This window comes from Crassostrea angulata, chromosome 1 (genome assembly GCF_025612915.1).
Source record: "Crassostrea angulata isolate pt1a10 chromosome 1, ASM2561291v2, whole genome shotgun sequence".
NCBI classification, from domain to species: Eukaryota; Metazoa; Mollusca; class Bivalvia; order Ostreida; family Ostreidae; genus Magallana; species Magallana angulata.
Genome location: NC_069111.1, coordinates 31,761,126 through 31,786,129, shown reverse-complemented (window position 1 = coordinate 31,786,129; position 25,004 = coordinate 31,761,126). Strand labels below are relative to the sequence as shown.

The following is a 25,004-nucleotide window of genomic DNA, read 5'->3' as shown; positions in this document are numbered from 1 at the left end:
ATTAGACAAGGAAATGCAAATAGATGTATATGTATTAAAATAATACATATATATTCATGATTAGATGATTTGTCAATCTATGTTTCAAATAAATTTTAACAAGTTCTGTTAATGACCTGATATTAAAAAATAAATAGCCTGATTTAGTGCATATATTTTTAAAAACTAAATTCATGCAACGACGACTGTAATATATATACATGTATATCATAAAAGGATTAAAGACAAGATAAACTTCCAAACAATTTTTCATTAAACAAGTAAAACAATTAAAGTATAGATTAAAACTATAAGTGTAGATACATACAATATGAAGTACCTATATGGAGAGTTTATTGGTTAACTTATGATGATTTATGTAAAGCGATGGATATACATGTACAATGTATATTGACTTTTGGTAAACAATAGAAAAAAATGGACTAAAAATTCTCAACAACAAAGAAACTTAAAAGCAACAGGATTATTATTATGCTTAGATTGTCAACATCAAATTTTGGTGGTACACAGTTTTGTATAAATGACAAACAATAATAACTTAAAATAAATACAATTGTATTTTTACTCTTATTTAGTTCTGTGATGACATGATCCTTTTATAGAAAACAATTTGAAACATATAAGTTGGTGTTCAAATTTGTTACAGTATTAATTCAGAGAGAAACTAGAGGCATGTGCAATGTTAATTGGTTATTATGACAATATCAAACAGTGCAATAATTTATTCAGTTTTTCTAAAACTAACAAAAATATTCACTCTTAAGTTTACATTCACACAAAGACATTCAAAAATTCTCAAATGTATTGACATCAATCTTAAGTAATTGAAAAATATCTTTCTTTCATAAGTGGAATAAAAATATTTGTAAAAAAATATTTTCTAGAGACAGAATTGACGATAAACTTTTTAATCTTAATATTTCCTTTGCCTTGTGCTGCCATTTTCAGTCCCCGTTTTGTGGGTCTTCCCATTGGACAGGTTGTCGCTGGCCTCTGCCTTCTTTGCCCTTGCTTTCTTTGTGTAGGTCATGTAGTAGAAGTGGGAGAACAGGAGGATGTGGGAGAAATCATAGGCTAGAAGAGCGTAGCCAAAGCCGACGGGGAAATCACAGTTCACATACATGGCATGAAAGGTATGGCCAAGAATCCACCAAAACTGAACCTTGATTTAAAAGAGAAGAAGAAATCCTGATTGAATTACTTGCAACAATGCACATAAATTATGAGGTTATCTTTTACGTTGCAGTATCAATCCTTTGATTTCAATGGTTCATACATGTTACGGCTGTATGAAAAACTGAAAACTTTATTACAGGTGAGTAATATTTCAAGAATGCAAAAAATCTTACCAGTTGAAGAGTTGTCATGTATTTCTTCCACCACAAGAATTTCTGCATTTGAGGTCCCATGGCAGACAGCAGATAATATGTGTACATCAGAACATGGATGAAACTGTTGATACTGGCACATTGATATGCTAAAAAAATATATCAAAAATTATTTCTGGTAATTGTCATTACATTCACCTTTTTCAATTTCATATGCACTATAAGTTTAATTACTAATTGAGGCTTAAAATAAAAATATATTACTTTGATACCTATAATAATTGGACTGTGGGTCAAAAAAATTTTATGAAAATAAATTTATTCAAATTATTATGTTAAATAGTAGTGCAAACTTTATCAAACTGAAAGAAATCGTTATAAAAGTGTTAAATTTGTGTTATTTTTAACTTCTACAGGACTCAAAATCAGTTCGCTACATCTGTAAATTAGTTATATTGGAATTCGTTACAGCTGTTAAATGTTGCATAGGTTTGTTAAAGATTTTACCAGGGACTCCAAAAAACTTTGCTATATTGAGAATTTGCTATATCCGTGTTCTTTCTAAACGAGTTTTACTGTATCATTTATCCGAAATTAGAATGCTTTATATGCATGCCTATGGAAAAGAGAATGAAGGGGTTGCAGATGCTAAAAAATATATTGTATATCTTTAAAATTTTAAGCAAGTACTAATATATGTATAAGCAGTTTCTCATTTGTTAGTATCTTTAGCTTGCACAGATTTTTGTTTACCGTAATAACTTATGTGACAGTTTAAAAGCATCATTACTTTTTCAAAAATATCAAATAAATGTATTTAAAATGTGTATAAGTATATAGTACACTTCAGATTGATGAATTAATAAGGATTCAGAAAATCTAGCTGATAATTGGTAAATATTGATACAGATTTTATTAGGAGATGGAAGGTGAGGTAAACTTCTAGATAGTAATCATACGAACTAAGAATTAGAGACTTACATTCTCCGCCTGGTACAAATTTGACTCCTGTCCACCATAGCAGGGGCATTGTGGAATGGTGGTACACGTGTAGAAAAGATATCTGGTTATTCTTCTTACGAAGAACAAAAAATACCTGCAGCAGAGGAAGCATATATAGATATATGTGTATGAGCATATGTGCAAATATATGAAATATTATAATATAATACAGGTGCGCACATGCAGTCGATGAAATCTTTATTTTAAATCCTTTTTTTTTATTCTTGAACTTTAAAATTATTTACTGGTATTGATTTTTATTCTAGTTTGAACTCTCGATATAACACATTGGCAGTATGCATGTACTTACAGTGTCCATTAACTCTATTATCTTTGAAAAATAGAACCACCAAGACACCTTTGCCAGCTAAAAAAATGAAGAAATGGAATACAGATATATAGATTTATTTGTACATGTAAAAAAAAAAGCAAACAAACATGGGTATCGTTTGTAGGAGAGCACCAACTCCAACTTACAAGTTAATCTGTGAAAACTGGTAGTAAAAAATCATTGGTTGAGCAAATATATAATTCATTATTAATATAGCATCGTCGGATACCCACGGGTGTTCGCGTCTTTACTTATCAGTAAAAGACGCGATCACCCATGGGTATCCGACGATGCTGATATAGATTTTTTCCTCTTGCCATATTTAAGGCAAGACATATATCATACCAGGTTTGATCAACCAAACAGATAACCTGCATCTTGCCCACAAGGTTTGGATACATAATGAAAATAAACTGGCAAAAGATGGGCATAAACTGAAGTAATTAAGGCACAGGTAGTCATTTTACAGCAGGATTATTTCAATGACAAGTTATCTCCCTTAATAGAGTTCACATTTAATCATCAAACTTAATTAAGTTTAAAAAAGTCATCTCCTTAATATCCATTAACATCTTCCTTCCTATTTTAGGAATGTGTGAACACAATAGCTTAGTACAGAATTTGGTTGGAAGATTTACACTCTTCCACACAAACTGTGGTTTATAAAGCTTACATAATTAACTGCATGTCTAACCCGGCCAGTTTATTAAAAATTTCACTGTTCCAACCTAGTTAATATGGGTATAAATTCTGTAATTATCAAATTGATTAATTAAATTCAATTCTCTATTAGTAAAATATATTGAGATATATTTTCTACATAAATAACAACTAATTGTACAAAATTTAAATACATGTATAATGTCATGTAGATTGATGCATGCACTTTTTAGCATTGGTTACAGATTATGATATCATCAGAAAAATATAAGAGTAAACTTTTTGACTTTTCCAATGAAATAGTCTTACAAACAGAAATTGAATTATTAGGTTTTACCCCAGAAATAAAATCATTTAAACATGTCAACTAATTAATCTACTGAAAGCATCATAATAATGAATATTTACCCGAAGTGGAAGGCCTTCATTGGAGTAATCCATTACTTGGCAAGCTTTGGAGAAATTTGGATTCAACCAAGTTGATACGAGATACTGCAAATGTGAAATTCACTTGCATTAGAAAAAAATAAAGTTTTGATAAAGGAAATAAGAACAAAATGGATAACAACTGCACTACCTGTAAATCATTTGCAATTTACAAATGAAATAATACTGTATAACGGGTATTTTTTACATGCTGCTAATTTTTACAAGTTTTATAAATCCGTAAAAATTAAACGCGTAAATTTTCACAAAAGTAAAAAAGCACCACACGTAAATTTTCTACATCATACGTATGAGAGTAATGTTCATGACCTTCAGCTCAGTCCCTGACGGCTGTACATGTAGGTATATTTGAGCGTTTTTAGTCACGTGGTGATAACAGTTCAGATCTTTCTATTCAGTCTTGAGTTTTATGTCATGTGAATAAAAACTTTGATTTTTGAGATGAAGTTGTCTCTATTGGTTGGGAGAGAAAGAAAAGGAGAGGGAGAAAATTTTTGAAATGGAATTGTCTTTCTTTTTCCCGGTCGAGCACATGATATACATTAATGATGATACCCAGATTAATAGGAATAAGTAAAGTGTATATCACATTAAAAAAAGGTAAATGAATAAACACAATCATTATAATTAAGGACTCTTAACAGAAAAACGATTTTCTGATTTTTATGTATGTTAACTGTAACAAAGTCACGGTGAAATTTTCTCCCCTTTCACCACAGATGATTTTAATTTTTACGGACATGTCCAATTTGTAAAAAAATTACGCCAAAAAAATTCAAATCGCCCTATTTTAAGACAAATTCGTAAAAAAATAACAGCAGTTAAAATTACCCGGTTATTCAACTGACTAATTTTAAACTTTCTGGCCTTTTTGATTAAGAAATACATATATAAGACACATTAATATTTTTTAAAAAAAACCTGTTTTATAAGACACATTAATATTTTTAAAAAAAACCTGTTAATAGCGACAAGAAATATTTGCAACAATAAGTATTTTTTTTCAAATAAAGTTGGTAAACAGTATACTGTAAACCAACTTTTATTCGCGTGCGAGAAATTTTTGCGAGGTTTGCAAGAGCCTTGTCGCGAATATTTCTTGCCACGAAGCAGCCCTTGTCTTTCGATTCTTATCACAACATGGGTCTGGATAAGGCTTGGTTGCAAAAATAAGTCGTCGCGATCAAGTTTATCTCCAGATAATCACGAAATAAAGTCGCCGCGAATGAAAGTTGGTTTACAGGATATTAAAACAAGGTGTACCTACCTCATAACATATATATGCATTCAGGATAACCAAACAGAAATTGTAGCAAAGCATGAGATCTTTCAGGGCATATGCTGGTCGGTTCTTCATCCACCTTTGACCTCCATACACAAATATCAAGTAGAGTGCCACTATTGCAATGGTTGGCCAGGGTGATGTCATTAAGAACCAATCTGTGGTTCTAGGATCTGAAAATGAAGAAAAAACACAATAGGAGGCAACAAGGCTCATGAAAAAAGAAAAGAAAATTGCAGTAGAACATGAATAAATTTAAATGTATAGTAGCAAAAGTAGATACTGTATAACTAACTGTTACCGTATATCCGGGGGTTTTTTTGCGTCATAAAATTTGCGAAAATGGGGGAAATCTGAAAAAATTTTAATATGCCTCAGTAATTTTTTGTGATTTGAAAAGTTTCTTATGGAAAATGACACAGGACATAATTTCTGCATATTTAATTATTTGCGATTTAAAAGAGGTTGCGAAAAAAGCGAAAATTATATTATCGCAAAAATTACCGGATATACGGTATTTGCATGTAAGAATCTTTTTGCATGGTTTGCAAGAGCCTTGTCATCACATATATATTTCTAGCCACAAACCAGTCCTTACCATGTAAGAGTAATAACAACAAAGGTGTGGATAAGGCTAATTGATTGTGAAAATTAGTTGCTATGTACAGACCAGTTTATATCTGGTAAATTGCAAAATAGGTCTTTTCAAATAAAAGTTGGTTAAGTAACATGTAAAATGCATATTTCAACAAAATATATTTTGAATTCATCCATGCATCTCTCTCTCTCTCTCTCTCTCTCTCTCTCTCTCTCTCTCCCAAACCTTTAATATATGTACTATCTAATATTTTATAAAAGACTGTAATTTTTTTTCAGATAAGAAACATGAATGAATAAAATCATAACTTATGCATGAAAAGTAGCAAGTGTAAAAATACTTTACAAGAACAGAAGTCATTATCCTTCTAAAATCATTTAACCTACAATCAAGATTATAAGAGCTTCCTTTCAGATAGATCACATACCGTTAAGTTTGGTTGTTGCATATTCATAGTTGTAGAGGAGGTTCTTGATAAATGCCATTCTGACTAAGATTAGTAGCTTTTACAGATCCTGCAAACAAATGATAAGATTCATTATTTTTTGGGGATGATGTTACATTAGATTTGTCACGATCACATTTTAATAAGATAACCAGACTCCTTTTCACTGTGTGACTTATCAAGATGGAAAGTTACACGCACCGGCAATGCAGGAGGAAGTTAAAAATATTATAAATGTGAAATATTGAATCCTTCTCCGCTGTTTAAACTCCTTTTGGAGAGGGGGTCCAAAGTTATGGCTACAAAATATTGAACCTCCATCCCATTTTGAATTATCCTTTGGAGAGGGGGTTCAAAATATGATGGCCATATAATTTTTCCAATAAATTTATTAACAATTTCAAAATTTAGATACTACATGTATATCTATCTACTTGCAACTGTCAGGGATTTTTTTTCAAATGAGATAACTTTTTCAACTGGTTATTTATAATTGATTGTTAAAACTGTAATGGCGTTGACTTGCTGGACAATCAAACTGCAGGGGGATACATGGTTTTACCTGACACACCTGTTCAAAATCAAACTGCAATTTAGAACATGGGAACACGAAAAAATCTCTAAAAAGATGAGTTTTTAAGTTGTGATTTAAAAACTTTCAAACTGGTAGCTCTTCAAAGCCCCACGCTGGAAGCTGATTCCAAGGTGCTCGTGCGACCTTGTCAAAATGATGATTGCCATAGGCTTTTGCTCTGTCTTGCTTGGCACTATTACATTGTAATTAGTTTGCTGACTCCGAGTGAAGTGACCTAGCAGGTTTGTATTCGCAAACCAGTTCAGCTAGATACCAAGGGGCAAGACTATGGAGCTCCTTGCATACATATACACAGTTTGTATTGCACTTTCTACTTCACAGGATGTTCACAATTGCCGTTCCTTGTAATAAGATGTGCAGCAATTATCTGAACCCTCTGCAGTTCGTGTAGGTGCTATAATGTTGTATTAGGGTCCATTTCCATAGTCCAGCCACTATGTTACCAGAGAGTGGACAAGTGTTTCGGATGCATGCCCCATCATGAAAATATTATCATGTAAAATAAGATTACAACTACCGGTATTTTATAGGGGTTAGTAGGGATCCAGTGAATTTTTTGTCGGAAAATTGCTCTTTTGGGAAAAAATAGTTAACATGCAAATTAGCAAAAAACAAAAATTCTAGCTACTAGAGTTTTCTTGGTTTTCATTGGATATTACACATGTAGTCATTAATTTAATGCTTTTTTCATAATAAACGACACTTAAGTACACTGAGATATTTAAATTGACATGTTTAAAGATGTCTCACTCAGCAAAGTTACAAATTCAGCACCTTATCTTTTATAACACAATACGACAATTATTTTGGGAATTTTTCAATTAGATTTTGGGATAAAACAGTCAGTTTTCAATTGGGAATGGGTCCTTTAATAGGATTTGCATGCAAGGGATATTATTATGCCTTGTAAGAGGTTGAGACCATTTGCCCAAATGGGTTACAATAGCTTGTTTGGGATTGAACATCCAAATTGGGGTATATATTTGAAGTGCAAAGAAAGTTTTAGTTTGGAAAAAATATGCCAAATCCGCATCAGAACAGATGAAATGCAACAACTTTTGGTTAATATGCTGTAACCATATTGTTACAGATAGGCATAATGGACCGGAACCCACAATTAGGTCATAGAAAACAAGAGCAACCAATGCATACCTGGAGAGGAACAAAAATGAAAGAGCTGGGAAGTATTGGAGTCTCAGAGCTGGAATGAGGAAAAAAACCCAGCCTAAAACAATTAAAGAAATGAAGAGAACTAATTTCAAGTAGGTAAACTGTCACTGGGATGGCCCTCAGTATATCCACAACTTCTTGGGGATCAATCTGACAGTTAAACTAAGGGCTTATTGGAAAACTTTCTATTATTTACCAAAAGCTGTGAGTTTGATACAAATTTATGCAGATTTATTTTATAATATTACCAAATCAAAAATTTTAATGTTATGCACTTCAAATTTATAATTCATTTAGGCTTAATTATATTTACATATATTATATAAAATACAGGGATATTCACTATATATCAGAACTCGTCCCCTTCTGCCCCAGCCGGGGCTTGAACACACGACCTCTTGAACCCACTCCCCAAGCAGTGAGCAGCCAGTGCGTTAACCACCTAGCCATCTTGGGAAGACAAAAATCTTGTTTTGGTTGACAAACGAAACCTTAAAAATTAGGCACACTGGCCACACATTGTATGGTCGTATGAAATACAGGTGGATCGATCAAATACAATCAAATGACCATTTGAGAGGACTGGAATGATACACATTGCATAGGTATATATATATATGTACATACAGTATTATGATAAGCACAAACATTACAATAACACTCAAATTGACATATACCTGCCCATAGATTATATCCATAGAACACAGGGAAGTTCATTGTAAGCACCAATCTGTCTAAGCTTACGATATAGTCATGCAATTATAAATCTTGGTGGGAATGTCATCCTATTTTGACCGTGAGTTAAAGGGAATTGGACATGATTTGACTTAAAATTTTCAAATTTTACTTTTTACATTTTCAATGTTTATAATGATAAATATAGAAGTTTATAATGCTTTGTCAAAAAAAGTCAAATATCAAGTTATAAGCAAGATACAGAGTTCATTTTTCTGTGGAACCAATCACTATGTAGTGAACAAAGTTGGAGCCGGCGCATAAAGTCTATTCTAGATAATGTAGATTTACTAACAGCTAGCCTATGAAAATATGCACCCATGTAATATAACTTATTTCATTGGCAAATAGCAGTCAGAAAAGGAACTCAGATGGCACATAGATATCCAAAATACTGTGGAATCATTTAGATTTCGCGGTGGCTCAATTTTCGTGGAATTCGTGGGTACTCCTCATCCACGAATAAACATCCTCCACGAATTAATAAAAAAAAGTAATAAAGTCATGTTTCCTTTTGTAAATATAAGAGAATATACGAAATTACGTCCCCACGAACCTGTAAAATTTTAACAATCCACAAAAATTGGCCCCCACGAAAATTAATGATTCCACAGTACTCCTAAATTAAAAACATACAAACTTTTAAAGGACAATTTTTGCCTAGAAAATTATATTTCAATTATTAATGAATATTCCTAAACATGTTAGGTCAACAATGGCACAGTTTTGGTGTGGGGTATTACCGCTGAGAAGAGAGACCAGACGATTTCGGGGGAAACCTGTCATTGAGTGCATGTGTAAATTCTGTATCCTGGACGAAATAGAGGACGAATTCCACTTTCTTCTAAAATGTGCTCTATATAACAATCTCAAAAGTGAACTTTATCAAAGTGTAAATGTTTCGAATAATTCATATCTATCTCTAGACAACCTATTTCAAACTCTCATTTGTAATTTTCCAAGACAAACTGCTAATTTTATACATTCTGCATTTTAATTAAGATAAAGTAAATTCTCGAGCATGTATTAAAAATTATTACTTAGTGTTTACAGTGACTTATGGGCCGGGTGTTTGATATATTTATTTATTTATTCACCAATCAAGGGCCCTCAGGGGGCATATACATTCTTAAAAAAAAATAATAATAATATCATGATTATAAAAAATAATGAATGAAATACTGCTCACAATGTCCAGGCAACAATATGCAAAATGTTTCATTAATATAATGAAATATATGTATAGGATTTACACATCAGTGAATACAACAGCTATACAGAAACAAAGTGGCCTGAAAACAGAAAGTACCAAGGGACGGTGCCTGCACAGTCGATTAGACTGGTCTACTTGTACTCAAAGTGTTCAAGCCAGTATGCTTATACATAACATAACCCCCCCCCCCCCAACCAAAGTAAATACACTGCGTAATAAATCTGTATATATAATTATAACCATTATATTCCACCTTTAAGAATCATTTCACTGAGTTGTACAAGTACTTGTAGATCTTCATTTGTCATAAGCCAGTAAAATTTTTGGTTATTGTCCATATATTGAAAATTTTTACAAGAGTCATTAGCTAATTTGTACAGAGTATCTCTTAATGCCTTATTATGATCACATGAGAATAAAAAATGTTTTTCGTCATCCACTGATTTGACATTACATCTATTACAGTATCTTTCTTGTCGTGGAATGTCTTGATATCGTCCTCTTTCAATATTAAGTCTATGAGCGGAAATGCGAAAACGAGTTAAACTTCTCCTCTGCTCAAAATTTTTAAGTAAGCTTAGGTAGTTCTCTTGGCCAAAATTTTGCTTAAAAGTGCTGTAGCAACTTAGTTTTTTGTCAGCGTGTATAGTGAATTTAGAATTCCATTCTTTAATAAAATATTTAAATAGATAGTCTCTTAGTGCTCTTTTGAATTTTTGTTTTGTTACCGACAGTAAATTGTTTGTGCCATCAATGCTGTTTGTTAAAACATGAATTGAGCCATACCAGGAGGGAGTATTTTGTTGAAACAACTGTTTTGATTCACAATAAGCATTATACAAAAGTGATTCTCAAGTCTGTACCAATAACTTAACATAGATCTTATGATATCAAAATGTAAGGGAAATCTTCCCAATTCAGATAGAACAGCAAAGTTTGTTGCAGATTTATGTACACCAAGTATCGATTTGCAAAACTTAAGATGCAATTTGTCGCAAAGTGTGCTGGAATAAATTTTGTCCATTGTACAACCAAAATGAATTTTTTTAGCAAATGGATTAAAATACCCCCAAATTTCTGCTCCGTACATTAAAATAGGTTTAATAGTATGATCAAAAATATGAATTGTGGTTTTGATGTCTGGATTCATAGAAATAAAGTCCTTTTTGAGTTTGAAAAATGATTTTAAGGCTTTTTGATAAAGCTGCTTTTGAGCAAAGGAGAATGAGCCTGAGGAACAAAATGACACACCTAAGTATTTGTATTCAGAGACACATTCAAGTTCAACATCAGCAAAGTTAAATTTGGATTTAGAGAGCCTGCCTGCTTTATTGAAAACTATTATCTTGGTTTTGGATGTATTAATATTGAGACACCAATCAATGCAGTATTTTTGCAAGATATTAAGCTTTTGTTGCAAACCATCTGCTGATGAAGATAATAAAATTATATCGTCCGCATACATCAAGCAATTGATTGGATTTGAGTTTAAAAACACAGGATCAGCAGACAAGTGCAAGTATTTCGGGAGATCATTAATGAAAATCTTAAATAAGTTGGGACTAAGATTGTCACCCTGTTTTACACCCATTTTTATTGGGAAAAAGTCTGTGATGTTATGTTCTAGTCTGATACAAGATTTGCTTGATGAATACATACTTTTGATAGTGTTATAAAAGTTTGTTCCTACACCAATTTTGAGGAGTTTAATTTTAATTCCTGTATGAATGACTGTGTCAAAAGCTTTTTGGAAATCAACAAAACAGGCATACACCCTACCATCCTTAGTACTACAATACTTATCAATAATAGTCTTAAGAATATACATATGATCTGACGTTCTTGCTTTTCTAGTAAATCCAATCTGACAGTCGTCAATAATGTGATACTTTTCCAAAAATTTATCTAGCCGAATATCCAATATTTTATTAAAGAGCTTCCCAATTGCATTTGTAACAGTAATGCCTCTATAATTATTTGGGTCAGAAATATCATTACTTTTGTGGATAGGTGTAATGTAACCTGAAGACCAAAGTTTGGGATAATATCCGAAAGTATGACAGCCATTAAATAACTTGTGTAGAGATGGTAATAAAACAGTTTGACCGCATTTAATCATGTAGTTAGGCCAGCATTTTTTTATTTTTAGATTTACGAAATATTTTTCAAATTATTTGGTGAGGAGGAGGGAATAAAAATAAAAATAAAACAATTTTTCAACAATATTTTTTTTATTTTCATAATAAGAACACGTGTCCAGGAGCTGCCATTTTTTTAAAAAAATATATAAGTAATTTTGGTTGTTGGTGATGTTCTTATCCTAACATATTTTATCCATGGGCACTGAAAATTTGTGTTGATATATTGTACATGCATGTATAAAAACAAAGTTTTTTTTATATATACAAGTACATACTGTACATACACATTTAATAAGACCAAAAAATTAAGGGAGTTTTCACATCTTCCTTGCAGAAAAATAGGAAGAAGTTTGAGAAATCATTTATTTGATTAAATTAACAATGCTATTCACAAATTCAAAATTTAAAATATTGTTACTGAAAATAAATTGGATTAGAAGCATGTCCATAAATGTCAGTGAAAAATCAAACAAGTTTTTTTTATTTAAAAAAGACTAACTAACTTTTTAAATTTTATTTATTTATGTAATTATACCTTTAATAAAGGAAATGTTTCGTTATTTTGTTAGCTTTAATGACAAATAAAATCATTCTCTTTCCTTCAGTCATAAGACTCCTGTGTTCAGTGTGTTTAGGGTTATTAGTCCAACCCTATGACCCACTTACAACCGTTATGTAGAGGATCTATTTCCAAACGGTTAAATTATGATTATTTTAGAATTTATTTTGCAAAAATGTTTTTTAAAAAAGTAACTTATCATTTTCTTGCCAATGAGGTTTTTTTTTTTTAATTTACGGATTTGTGATAGAAAAAGACTTCAACTTCTCTTTCTTGAGGAAATTCTGGCTAAGTTGCCGATCACAAAACTTAATAGGGTCGTAAATTGTAGGGTTGGACGAAAGCAAACAGGAGTAGGCTATATGGTGGTTTTTTGTGACTTCTAGTGCCTGTGACTTGATCGGAAAGAACTTGGTCTTTTTAATCAATGCATGAACAACAATAAATCAGACTACACATACGTGATTGCATCAACATTTATTTTTATTTTTACCAGAAAGAAAATTTCGGGTCGGAGGAAAAAATAAAATTAATAGCTAGTTCAGGTCCTTTTATTTTTTTTTAAATTTTTAAAAAATAGGGTCGGCGGGTTTGTAAATCGAAATTTCAAAAAATGCTGGCCTTAGAGATATTGTCTAAACCAGGAGCTTTCCCACTTTTTAGTTTTGAAATAGCATTTGATATTTCAGCTATCGATATGTGACTGTCAAGTTCAGTGAAACATTTTTCTTTTTCCAGTTCTGTAAGGATATTTTCTAGTTGTATTAAGCGTTGGGTGAACTTGGGTTTTGGTATGTTTAAATTTTGGAAGTGGGAGACCCAAGTTGGTGGGTCAACTGCTTCTGAGACATTATCTCTTTCAATACCTCGTAGCTTGTCAATTAATTTCCAATAAGATCTAGGATTTTCTTCATGTAGGGTTTCCAACTTTTTAAGAATGGATTGCTTGTACTGACGACATTTGTATTTTCTTGACTTTGTATATTCTCTGTATAGTTTATAAAAGTGATTTTTCACGGAGGGGTCTTTAGGATATTTTGAGTAAATCTTTCCATAGTTAAGTAAATTTCTCCTCATGGAAATCAAATCAGAATCAAACCATTTTTGACCTTTTTTCTTTGTCTTGCGAGTAATTTTGCATTTTTTTAAAGATTTGTCAGCTGTATGAATAATAATATTTGATAGTTCGGCTGAAGCGTTATCAATTGACTCATAAGAATGAAGATTTTCCCCTTTTGTAAGATTTTGTAATCTTTTCTGAATGTCCTCAGAATTGAGGGCAGCTGCGAAACGAGCAGATGATTCCTCAGACCATATATATCTAGAGGGTACATGAGATGACTTAACACATTTGTTTTCAGGTTTAAAACAGAACCTAGCTGATAGTGACCATTGTAACAGACAGTGACAGTCAGACAATGTGGGCAAAAAATCAGATACCCCAAAATATATACAGTATTTGATTCAGAATGTTTTCTGATATCAGAACATAGTCAACTGTGCTACATCCATTAGGTGTAAAACAGGTATAGCTACCAATTGTGTCTCCAAAAGTACGACCATTAAGTATTCTCAGTTGGTTTGGTATACTACTCAGTTGTAACAGATGTAACACATGTCACTATAATAAATTTACTTACTTCTTAGTTACATAATTCTTTGCTTTGTAAACAAAGCTTGAATATTGTCATTCTTTACATATGTGTTGTATTTTTGAAAGTTTCAATCAAATGTAGCTTTCTTTTGTTGATAATAGTATTTATGAAGAAATTTGCATGGTTTAAATTGTTTTTTACATGTCATCTCGCTTGTAACTTGACTTTAACTTTCAATATGTTGTTCAATCATTTAAAATGCACCAATAAACCATTTTTTACATAAAAAATTAAAATAAAATTTTTGATCCCAAATCGTGTCCATGCAATTAAGTCCCTTTAAAGATAAGCCTCATTTTATCAGTTAACTGTTAATTGGGGCGAAAAGCAAAATGATAGATTTGATAGTGTGGCAAATGAATTGTCTTTATTTCCTTTAAACAGACATGTTTTGACCTGAACGAACTTTACTGTAATAGTTGTCATGTTTAAAACCAGGATACATTTTACATGGAGATTTTAACGTCATCATTGTATTTAATGATTGAATGCACACGCTTTATGCTCCTATAATCTGTATTTATCAGTTTTTATAGATTCAAAACTAATATTTTTTTTTAAATCATCATGAATTATTGAAAAATTGAGAAAATTGACCCTTACCTCCCAGCTTACTACACATGTGTCTTTGTTTATATCAGATAAAATATATCACCAGACAATTTTTGTCAATCAATCGTAAGCTCCGTTATAAAAATTCTCCACTGTTCCGTATAGAAGGTCTTATCTGATTGGTTAGTGAAAGCAAGCACATTGTACTTCCGCCGGCTAAATATTTTAATGTTGTTGATAGCAACGAAAAAACGTTAATGGTCAGTTAATTCTTGTTTCAACAAAGTTTAGCAGATAAAATTGGCTGAAAAGGCAAGGTAAGAGTATGCTTCCAATGTTTTAATATACTGAACTAAAATTAAATAATGTTTAATTGGAAAATGCCACAAAAGTTACTTCCCACTTTTTGCAATGGCCGCTGTTACGGAAATTGCTACTATGCAATATTTTAAACCAGTTAGCTAAATTTGGGGTTTTCACAAAATCTTTTTTTTGGGGGGGGGGGGGGGCAAATCATGAAGGATAAATATGTGGTATTGTTATAAAGTATATATTCCAAACGCATTCTAATCTTTATATTTATTGATCATCTTTAGAAAATCATTTCTATCTTGATTTAAAAAAGCAATGTTAATAGAGGATCCTGTAGTAAATTTTACCAGATATTATAATGGGGAAACATTATGAGATTTCTGTGAACCCAGAAGTTCAATGAGCCAGTCATTTCCTGCATGATTTCTCTTGATATCTGATGAGAATACAACTGATATGTTTAGTATTTAGTAAGATCGAAATTATAATGCATGTTAAGAATTAAATGTGTTGATTAAAAAAATATTTAATGTACCATTTAAAAGGAAACCACAAACAAAAAATAGTTATATTATTAGATATAACGTTATATGTGCATGTGTATGATATAAAATCCAAATAATTAGAACTTTGATGTACACATGTAAATTAATAGCAAAGTACTGATAGATTTTAAAATATTTGAGGGAGGAATCCTGGATGCACTACTTATTCTGCATTTATGTGTTATTTTCCTGCATGTATTAACTACATTACTTAAACATGAATATACAAAGTTACAATGATCTTTACCAAATTGCTTTCTATTTCAAATCACAGGGTTTTGACACAAAAAAATCGTTACATAGATCCAGTAGGGTTTAAAAAAAAAAAAATTGCACAGATTGTGTCAAAACCCTGTGTTCAAAATGTGTATAACTGTGCTTATGCATAGAATGAGAAACACAAACAATATATTAACAGAATATTGATTGGGAAGTTTAAGATTGCTTTAAAGGAAACAATTTTGTTTTCTTGCATATGCTTGTTTCATGGTCAAGAAATCACTCAAAATGATTATGTGACATTGTTTACTTAATCCAGTCAAAAAAACCCCAACAGTTACTGTAAATACATAGCAACTGTGAACCTTTAAATTATTGCTGCCAGTATAGACATGTGTAGAGAGTGGTCACGCTCTAGTGATTTTTTGATTAACTCTCAATTTGTTTAAAGAGTATAAATTTTTCAATCTTTGCTCTGGCAGCATTTCAATGACATTGAGTTCAAAGTTATGCAGGGTATGTAGATTTTTTACTCCATTCATGTAGAATACTGAGATTGGGGGATAATGGGAAAATGTTATTGGTGTATATATGATATGATATTATATAGATTTTTTTGGCAATATGGTTTATCAGAAATTGCTCATATCCATTTAAAAAAATTTAACTAAGATAAATTCTATCATCATGAAATGGTACTCTAAATAAATAAAATATGATTAATTGATTATTATCAGAAGCAAATTCAACTGGTTGTAATTATTGTATGTAAAATATACAAATATATAAAAAAAGTTAATAGATAATAATTATTACAATGCTTACCAATGGTTCCTTCAGAAGATAAATTGATAATATTGGCTGTTTTATTATGGATTTATAACAAGAAGATTGCACTTGTATATACAATGACTACTTTGGGATTATTTTAAAAGAATATTGGCGTGATTAGGTATTAACTTTAAACTTTCATTATGTTTAAATCAATAATAGATTTTTTTGCTTGTATCATCTTTATACTTTTATAGGCGTCACAATTTCATAATTATTTTCTATTTGCATGGCCCCAGTGAGAATTTAATTTCATTTATTTCTATTCTGTCACAATAAGGCACAGGAATCAGTGACCACAACATGACTTTATTGTACTGTGATTATGGTACTTAGTACACATTGTCCATTCATGTTATTTAAATCTTGACCTTTACACTCACTACGAGTATGGGCAAGTTAAGACGCCTGGGTGACTTTGGCATGCACTATATCTATCATGAATTTATGATTATCATTGATATACCAAAGTTTCAGCAAGGTTGGTTTTTAAAAGAATATTTTATTGGTTAGGTAAACAAATAGGATATTGAATTCAATGCTGTTAATTGAATTAACTGATTAATATTCTAATTAAAAGTTGAAATTTTATTTTATAGAAATGAATCTTGATATGCATTCAAAGTGTCTTATGAAATATAGTACATGTAGTAGTATCCTGTTTCGCAATTCTTGTTACAAAAATTGCACAATCGGCTATCATTTCAGCGTGTGTAAGGCACATGTTTCCATAAAATGGAGACATTTAAAAATCTATGCCAGTGCCAGTCATAATAACTGTGACACCGACAGATTTAAACAGCAAAAAAGAAGGGAAGCATTTAAACACTTCAACAGCAGACAAGATGAGCCCGTAGATTAGTTTGTAACACTTATAAATCAACAGATCATCTTGATTTTTTTCTAAGCAAAGAAAGTAGTTAAATATTTAGTGAATATTTACAATGAATACAAAGTAGATTTCATGTATTTTATCCATATGTATGTCATCTTAACCTTGATATAGTGGTGATTTTAGCAGAAATTTTTTTTTTTTTTTTTGATTTGAATGAAATAATTTTCTTTAGGAACTTACTTGATTCAAATTTGTTTTTATTTCAGGTTGAATAGAAAAAATCAAGCCAGAATTATCGAAGATGGATATTATAAAAGATAAATACTATGAATGGACCAAGTTTTACGACTGGGCAGTAGAACAATCAGGTAAGTCAAAATATGCATGCGTCAATCTGCCATCTGCCTAAGTCAAGGGTTTCTGATCTGCATCTCAGACTCCTTTATATGAGGAACATACGAACCCAGGGTTCTTTTTGGAAGATGACAATCTGCAGATCATCTATTATGATGTTTGAGAATGTAAAGTTCCTTTCTTGTTGATTCATCTTTGTCCTATCCTATGTTTCATTGTAAACAATGATCTGAAGTCTCTGTTGGTATCTGTTTTGCAATAGTGTTTTAAACCACGTTATTATTCGCTTTCTCTATGTGAACTCCCATCTTTATCTGCATGCATTTTAGCTCTATTTTACTATAATTGATAATGTCTTATTTTCAGATCCCCGGGTGAAGGACTGGTTTTTGATGGGGAGTTACACCCCTACCCTGGCCATCACCGCTCTGTATGTGATGTTAGTGTATGCAGGTAAATGGTGGATGGAGAAGAGGGAAGCTTACAAACTCAAAATGGCAGTCTTCTACTACAATATAGGATTAGTGATACTCAACTTCTACATATTTTATCAGGTAACTATAGACATCAGTCAGTGACTCGATGAGTGCAGATGATGATGATGATTAATTATTGAATAGCACATTGGATAAATACAATAACTTTAGATTAGTTTTACCGAACTACTGCATATTTTATCAAGTAAACTATCGGCATTAAATGGTGACTTACATGTATAGTATTACTGATTAATAGTCATTGAATCAATAAATTGACTTAAATAATCTTTGAGGCAGGAATGGGGCATTACAAATGAAATATGTCAAAGCTATATTTTGCCATTTTAAAATTTATTTTTTTGGTACAGACTCTGGTCAACACATATAGGGCAGGGTACAGCTATATTTGTCAACCTGTGGTGTACAGCAATGATGAGAATGAAGTCAATGTAAGTACATGTACTGCATAATCTATATAAGTTATATACTGAAAACCAACTTTATTACCTACAACTTTATTTCGCGACTTAAATTGGTTTGCAGCGAATTATTTATTGTGAACATGCATAAACAGACATGTTGTTACTATATCTTAACAGCTAGAAATGATTCATGCTGAGAAATATTCGTAATGATGAGGCTTCAGCAAACCTTTCAAAAATTTCTTGCACACAAATAAAAGTCGGTGTACAGTATAGGTTTAAGAATAAAACAAAAAAAATCATCTAGCATGAATTTCAAAGCTCTGAATCATTATGTTTTTGGTTTACATCAGATCGATCTTATGATAAATCAAATTAAAATTTAAGTTAATCTCAACTGATTGTTTGTTATTTACTCCGGATTACATTGCTGAAAAAGAATTTAACACAATAGATTGACAACCACTTAGCAGAAGAGTCATGTTTTAAGAGATTTTTAGATTACAGTAGTTTTCTGAATTTTTCAGATAGCAAAAGCCTTATGGTGGTTCTACTTTTCGAAGTGCATAGAAATGATGGACACATTTTTCTTTGTGCTTAAAAAGAAAAACAATCAAATTAGCTTTTTACATGTGTATCACCATGCCACCATGTTCCCAATTTGGTGGATAGGAATTAAATGGGTGGCGGGAGGGCAATGTAAGTATACTTTTATCCGATGTACAACTTATTTTAACTTTAAATAAACAGATTCACTATTTTCCTATTCAACACAAGTAAACCTTATAATACATGTAGCTGTACCTTCATTCATTGCTTTCAGCCTTCTTTGGTGCCATGGTGAATTCTTTCATTCATGTCATTATGTACTCTTACTATGGAATCTCTGCTCTGGGACCACAGTACCAAAAATACCTCTGGTGGAAGCGATACCTCACTATGTTACAGCTGGTATGTATCAGTAGATTTCCTATCCTTACATTACTTTAAGCTTATATCTTAATTCCTCATGTCTTATTTCTCTGCATCAGCACTTAACCTCAGTTGCCACCCGGTACTCTTTGATTTTATTGTCAACAGTATCAAGTGCGTGAAATTATACTATTACACTATATTGACCATATATAACATCAATGTAAGAGAAATTAATTTGTGGATGAATGTTTGATGAAACTCTGTCATTGAATAAAACACTTCACATGATTACCATCTACATGTACATTAAAACATGGTTATAACGAAGTGCTAGGGACGGGCAATTTTGCTTCGTTGTAAGTGTAACTTGTTATATCCGTCAATTTCACAACATATAATATTGTTACGGGGAATGAAAATCACTTCGCTGTAAGCGTCAATTCATTATAAGTGTGTTCGCTTTAACAGTGTTTTACTGTATATTATAGTCAACATCTCATACTTATATCACTATTTCTGTTTTAATCTGTACAGTATTTATTGTTATCACAATTAAGTACCACATGCTTTGCTTTTCCTGAACTTTATATTATAATTGGACATGTATTAATATGTGTGCTTTATGCATGTATAATAATATAATTACTGATAAAATCACCATTATGTTTTAGTATCCATTCTGCATCCATTTTGGTTTTGTGTGTCTATATATGCCAAAAGTACTAGTAGTCTTTTAGCTTATAGATGCACTTTACAATCATTCATATTTATTAGCGTGTGTTTTTGTGGCTTGATTAAAAATTATTTATAGTAAGTTGACAAGAATAAACATTTACAGAAATAATCAATTAAAAGCCGTATACATATGGCTTAAATACAAAGGAATGCTTGATTTAAGTGCATGTCTATTCAATGATTGTCCATTACGCAAAAAAAATGCTTTAGGCTTATTTCAATAATTATATGTATACCTGATCATTTTATGTGGCCAATGTGCTTCATAAACAAATATAAGACTGAAATGAATTTCGTTGGCTTGCTTTAAAAAGGACTCTCTCCCGAATGCTTAAAATATTTTTTTCTCTTTTGCTATAGACTCAGTTTTATATTGGGATGGTGTATGCATTATCTAGCCTGTATCATGATTGTGATTTTCCAAAATGGATGCAGTATTTTGGACTTTTCTATGGAGTGACCATTATCGCACTATTCCTGAACTTCTATATTCAGGAGTATATCAAGAAGCATAATGAAAAATATAGAAAGGTTTGTATTGATAGATCCTTGAAAAAATTTTTATTTTTTCTTAGATTCAGTTCGTGACAGGAATAATTCATGCAGCTCAGAGCCTCGTTTTCAAGTGTGATTTCCCCGAGTGGATGCATTGGGCTCTGGTTATCTATGCCTTCACAATTTTACTTCTGTTTTTGAATTTCTACTTCCATGCGTATGTGAAATCCATGAAGAAAAAGGTATTCTGAATACCAATATTCCTTTGTACTCTTAAATGAAATACAGGTAACTCTTGATGGCTTGAACTTCGATCGCTCGAAGTTCTTGATACTCAAAGTGAGACTCCGGTCCCATTTTTGTTTGTCTTAGGATAATTTGAAGACGCTGTAAAATTGAGCAATTAATTATCAGCATATAATTTTGAGCCAAAGTAAAAGTTTAATGAATTATGAAAATGCAGAAATTTTGATATCAGCATCGTTGTCATTATAACAATTATCGCTGAACAAGTTCTAACAGAACTGAGTAGCACCAATGAGCAATCTGGTGCAGAACCCATACAGTGTATAGTACTCATTTATCTATTTTACGACAAGTTGCCTTCCATAAAATAAATTGGTATTTATTAAAACATACAAGTCTGTATATATAACTGACAACAAACATTGTTAAACCACATGCCTAAGGTTAGCACTAAAATAAATGACTTACCCGGTAGTTACATGTATAAAATCTGGTAAGACTAAATCAAAAATCAGTCAGTCAACCTGGAAAATTATGAAAACTTGAACACTTGATCCCTCAAAGTTTGTCCTTAGTTCCATGGACTTCGAGCCGTTGAGAGTCACCTATTGTGCATTGCAAAGCAAATCTAGCTACTGTAGATTCCTAATTAAATGCGAGGAATTAATATCCGCGTAAAATCACCCTCCACGGAATTTAAAATCTCGCCATTATTTTCTGAGAGTTGAGAACCATAAGAAAAAGAGGGAAAAAATCCACGTTCGTGATTTTATATTCCTGCGGTTTGATTCAAACCAGCGGGATCGCGGAATTAAGTACTCGCGTAATATAAGGAATTTACAGTATATACTATAGCTTTGAAAATAATCATGCACGATAATTTTTATTTCACAATGTTCGGGATTTATCATTTTTCCACAAAATTAAATCCATTGTGAATACTATCATAGGATTTAAAAAACTTTTCAAAACTTCTAATTTGATCATTGCAGCTTGAAATTAAAACCATTGGATTGTTACTTTTTGAGAAATCGTTAAATTTTTACATGACGGAATTATAATGACTCACAGTAGTTAAAATAAACTCGTTTAATCTGGAAATCCTTTAGTAAAAATAATTACATGAGAATTTCTTTTTAAATATATATTTTGCAAGAAGGAGATTTTAAATTTTAAATTGACATCTGTGTAATTATTAGCATCTTTTGCATTGACTCTTAAACTCAATTTTCTTTACAGAAACATGATGATGGCAGTGTAACAAATGGGACAACTGGACAAAATGGAAAACATGCTAATGGCCATGTAGAAACGAAGAAATCCAAATAGATAACAGTACCTCTCTCCATCTCAAGAAAAGAACTCATCTAGACTGACATAAATTCATAGATACCTTTTTTGTTCTCGTAACAGTATTTTAATCAATCATATAATTATGATATTGATTGATACATACAAAAATATAAGCCAACAATCTTGAAATATTTACAAATGGACACCAGTGATAATTCCACTGTATGTAAGGGTAAATGATCATTGCAGAGTGCCAGTGCTTGTACCTCATTCAGATATTACATCTCCTGTTTCAGTTAAATCTATATTCTCCTTCCAATCACTGAAAAAATAATGTAGGACTTTTCCTTAGGACTAGGTCTGGAAAAAGTATTTGTCATTAAAATGCAATTTTCTCGTGATTCTCTTTGGCTATACCTTTTAGGAAAGAAATTTCATGTATTACTAGAAATAGTTTTGCAATATATAGATTACATTAAAAGCAAACCAAAAATAAGATAAAGAGGCAATATTAAGGATATATCATAACTTATTTATGATTGTATGATTTTGTTAGTTGTGCAATAAAATAAAATATAACCCTTGGTGCCTAACAAAATAACTTATTGAGAAAAATTCCTGTAAAATTCATTTTTTGTCAGATGTATAAATGTGTAATCATCATCTTTCATATATTGTTAATAAAATATGTCACATATGACATATTATATACTTTTTCATATGTATCCATGGCAGAATCTGTGAATGTACAGCTGAAAATCCTTTTTTTAAAAGTATAAAGATTTTGTTTCCATGAATTTACATATTTCATGATATTCATCAAATTATTTCATTATTTCCTGAAATCCAATATATTTTATTATGGTTTTTGTTGTTGTGTTTCTCCTATAACTTAATGAGATCATGTTTGTTGCTTATTAATGATAAATTTCCCCAAAGTTTGTTTGTCCATGCATATTCGATCATGCATTTTTTAATTAGATTTGAGTGTTTGAGAAACTGTACGATTTTCTAGTATTGTTTGTCATGCACGTTTTTCTGTTTAATTTTGTGTATTGGAAAAAATTTAAGACATATTCTTTTGTTTGTACTTAAGAGGTTTTTGTTATGGAATATGATGCACCTGGAAATTAAGATTGCAATGTACTACACACTTGTACTATCAAAAAACCTTTTGTCAAAACCTGCATGTGTAAATACACGTATTCTTGAATACCAGTATTCTGGTATACTAGTAATTTAAATTGTGTTTGTAATTGTGTGTTTATATTTGCAGTTGTGGATTATTGTCTTTAAAAGACATGTAATTTTTTTCTTTTTCCAATAATGCATAGATTTAGTTCAATAGTTCATGTATTTATAACTGTCTACCTGGTACTTTCTATTTCTGTTGATGCAATATTTTCTGTGAATTGTAAAATTGAGATCACCAACAAATTTTGAAATGTTTTTTTTTACACCCATTGTTTTCCTATGCTCTGGTTCATTACATGTTACAGGGCCATCTCAAAACAAAACTTTTGCATAATTTGTTGTATATAAATTGTATATTTAAACAAACCCAGTGAATGAATGGCTTGATCAGCAGGTCAATTAATCAAACACTTCTTTGAAATATACAGGCCAATAGTGAACAAAAATCTATATACTTGTAACTATTCACTCAAACTGCTTTAAAATGTATTTATTAAGTAAAATGTGTACATGGCATCGAAGTTGCTATAGAGTGATCACATGATGCATTTACGGTAGTATGCATTGAAATCTGCTGAGTTAATGATATACATGACATTTTATGTCTTTCAGTTTTGTGTGATTCGTCCTACTTAAAATCTGAACAAGTAGCTTTGCGATCTTTGTGTTCTGCACGACAAACAGGGGTATTCTGTCAATTTTATAACATACAGAACAATTAATTTATTATCACTTTTTGGAGATTACTGCATGTTCATTTGAAGTAATGACTTTGAAAGGTGTTTTGCATTAGACAACTTTTATAATTTTTTCTTTTTAATAAATTATGTTAAACTTCACCAAATTGTTGGTTTGTTTTTTTTTTCACTTTTCAAATAAAATAGGTCAGTGTATATAAATGGAGTATCAAAAACATATCTCTTGGCATAGTTCATTTTTCAACTCATGATGTGAAATGAACTCATGCATGTTCAAATATCGGTATCTTTTCTTTTTTCCTGTTAGTGATTCTGTATTTTGTTCATCAGCTGGCAAATTGCATGATCAAAATTATTTAAATCCTATTTGAAATTGAAGATGGAGACTGGAGAGGAGAATTAAAATACAATGAGGATGTAAATATTTACATGTAAATATGTCTCCCAAGATCATACTAATGAACGGGACCTAGCTAAACAAAATTTTAGATCAAATTTTTATTTTTATTTTTAGTGATTAAAATATTTTACTTGAGCATATTGATTGATTGACCAAAATTTGAAAGTTAAAAGTCAAGTTACAAGAGAGATACAGAGGTTAGAAATCATTGTTATGTAAACAAAGCTCGAGTCTTATATTTATTTAGTTTAATTCACATAATATTAAGTAAAGAAATTACAATTTCTTGTACAAAATGACTCGTAGCAAACAAAATAA

General features: G+C 31.1%; 2 protein-coding genes across 6 annotated transcripts; one reads left to right on the top strand and one right to left on the bottom strand.

The window, feature by feature from the left end:
• Positions 1-88: 88 nt before the first annotated feature.
• Positions 89-14,898, bottom strand: LOC128170243 (elongation of very long chain fatty acids protein 4-like). Of its 2 annotated transcripts, none has more exons than XM_052836134.1 (8): positions 7,841-7,863; positions 6,076-6,163; positions 5,036-5,223; positions 3,730-3,813; positions 2,641-2,697; positions 2,310-2,424; positions 1,350-1,477; positions 89-1,162 (listed from the first exon to the last, which is right to left on the bottom strand). In XM_052836134.1, the coding sequence occupies exons 2-8, from the start codon at positions 6,131-6,133 to the stop codon at positions 914-916; spliced, it is 879 nt and encodes a 292-aa protein (XP_052692094.1). In that variant the 5' UTR covers positions 6,134-6,163; positions 7,841-7,863; the 3' UTR covers positions 89-913. The 2 variants fall into 2 exon arrangements, with proteins under 2 accessions (XP_052692094.1, XP_052692093.1); XM_052836133.1 differs by lacking the exon at positions 7,841-7,863 and adding an exon at positions 14,765-14,898 and having other exon boundaries at positions 90-1,162.
• On the top strand, positions 14,896-24,566 carry LOC128170197 (elongation of very long chain fatty acids protein 4-like). 4 transcript variants are annotated; one of them, XM_052836132.1, is made up of 8 exons: positions 14,896-15,030; positions 17,722-17,823; positions 18,176-18,363; positions 18,657-18,737; positions 19,238-19,409; positions 19,534-19,661; positions 20,936-21,097; positions 22,341-24,566. In XM_052836132.1, exons 2-8 carry the CDS (start codon positions 17,757-17,759, stop codon positions 22,428-22,430), a joined length of 888 nt encoding a protein of 295 aa, XP_052692092.1. In that variant the 5' UTR covers positions 14,896-15,030; positions 17,722-17,756; the 3' UTR covers positions 22,431-24,566. The 4 variants fall into 4 exon arrangements, with proteins under 4 accessions (XP_052692092.1, XP_052692088.1, XP_052692091.1 ...); XM_052836128.1 differs by lacking the exon at positions 20,936-21,097 and adding an exon at positions 20,721-20,891; XM_052836131.1 differs by lacking the exons at positions 14,896-15,030; positions 20,936-21,097 and adding exons at positions 16,185-16,305; positions 20,721-20,891.
• The last annotated feature ends 438 nt before the right edge of the window (positions 24,567-25,004 follow it).

Excerpts from the sequence above, each read along its gene's own strand:
- LOC128170197 (XM_052836128.1), top strand. The coding sequence starts at position 17,757 with ATGGATATTATAAAAGATAAATACTATGAATGGACCAAGTTTTACGAC. Across the intron at positions 18,364-18,656 it reads ACTTCTACATATTTTATCAG|ACTCTGGTCAACACATATAG; the intron begins GTAACTATAGAC and ends TTTTTGGTACAG. Across the intron at positions 19,662-20,720 it reads ACCTCACTATGTTACAGCTG|ACTCAGTTTTATATTGGGAT; the intron begins GTATGTATCAGT and ends CTTTTGCTATAG.
- LOC128170243 (XM_052836133.1), bottom strand. The coding sequence starts at position 6,133 with ATGGCATTTATCAAGAACCTCCTCTACAACTATGAATATGCAACAACC. Across the intron at positions 3,814-5,035 it reads ATGCATATATATGTTATGAG|TATCTCGTATCAACTTGGTT; the intron begins GTAGGTACACCT and ends TCACATTTGCAG. Across the intron at positions 1,478-2,309 it reads ATTTGTACCAGGCGGAGAAT|CATATCAATGTGCCAGTATC; the intron begins GTAAGTCTCTAA and ends ATATTTTTTTAG.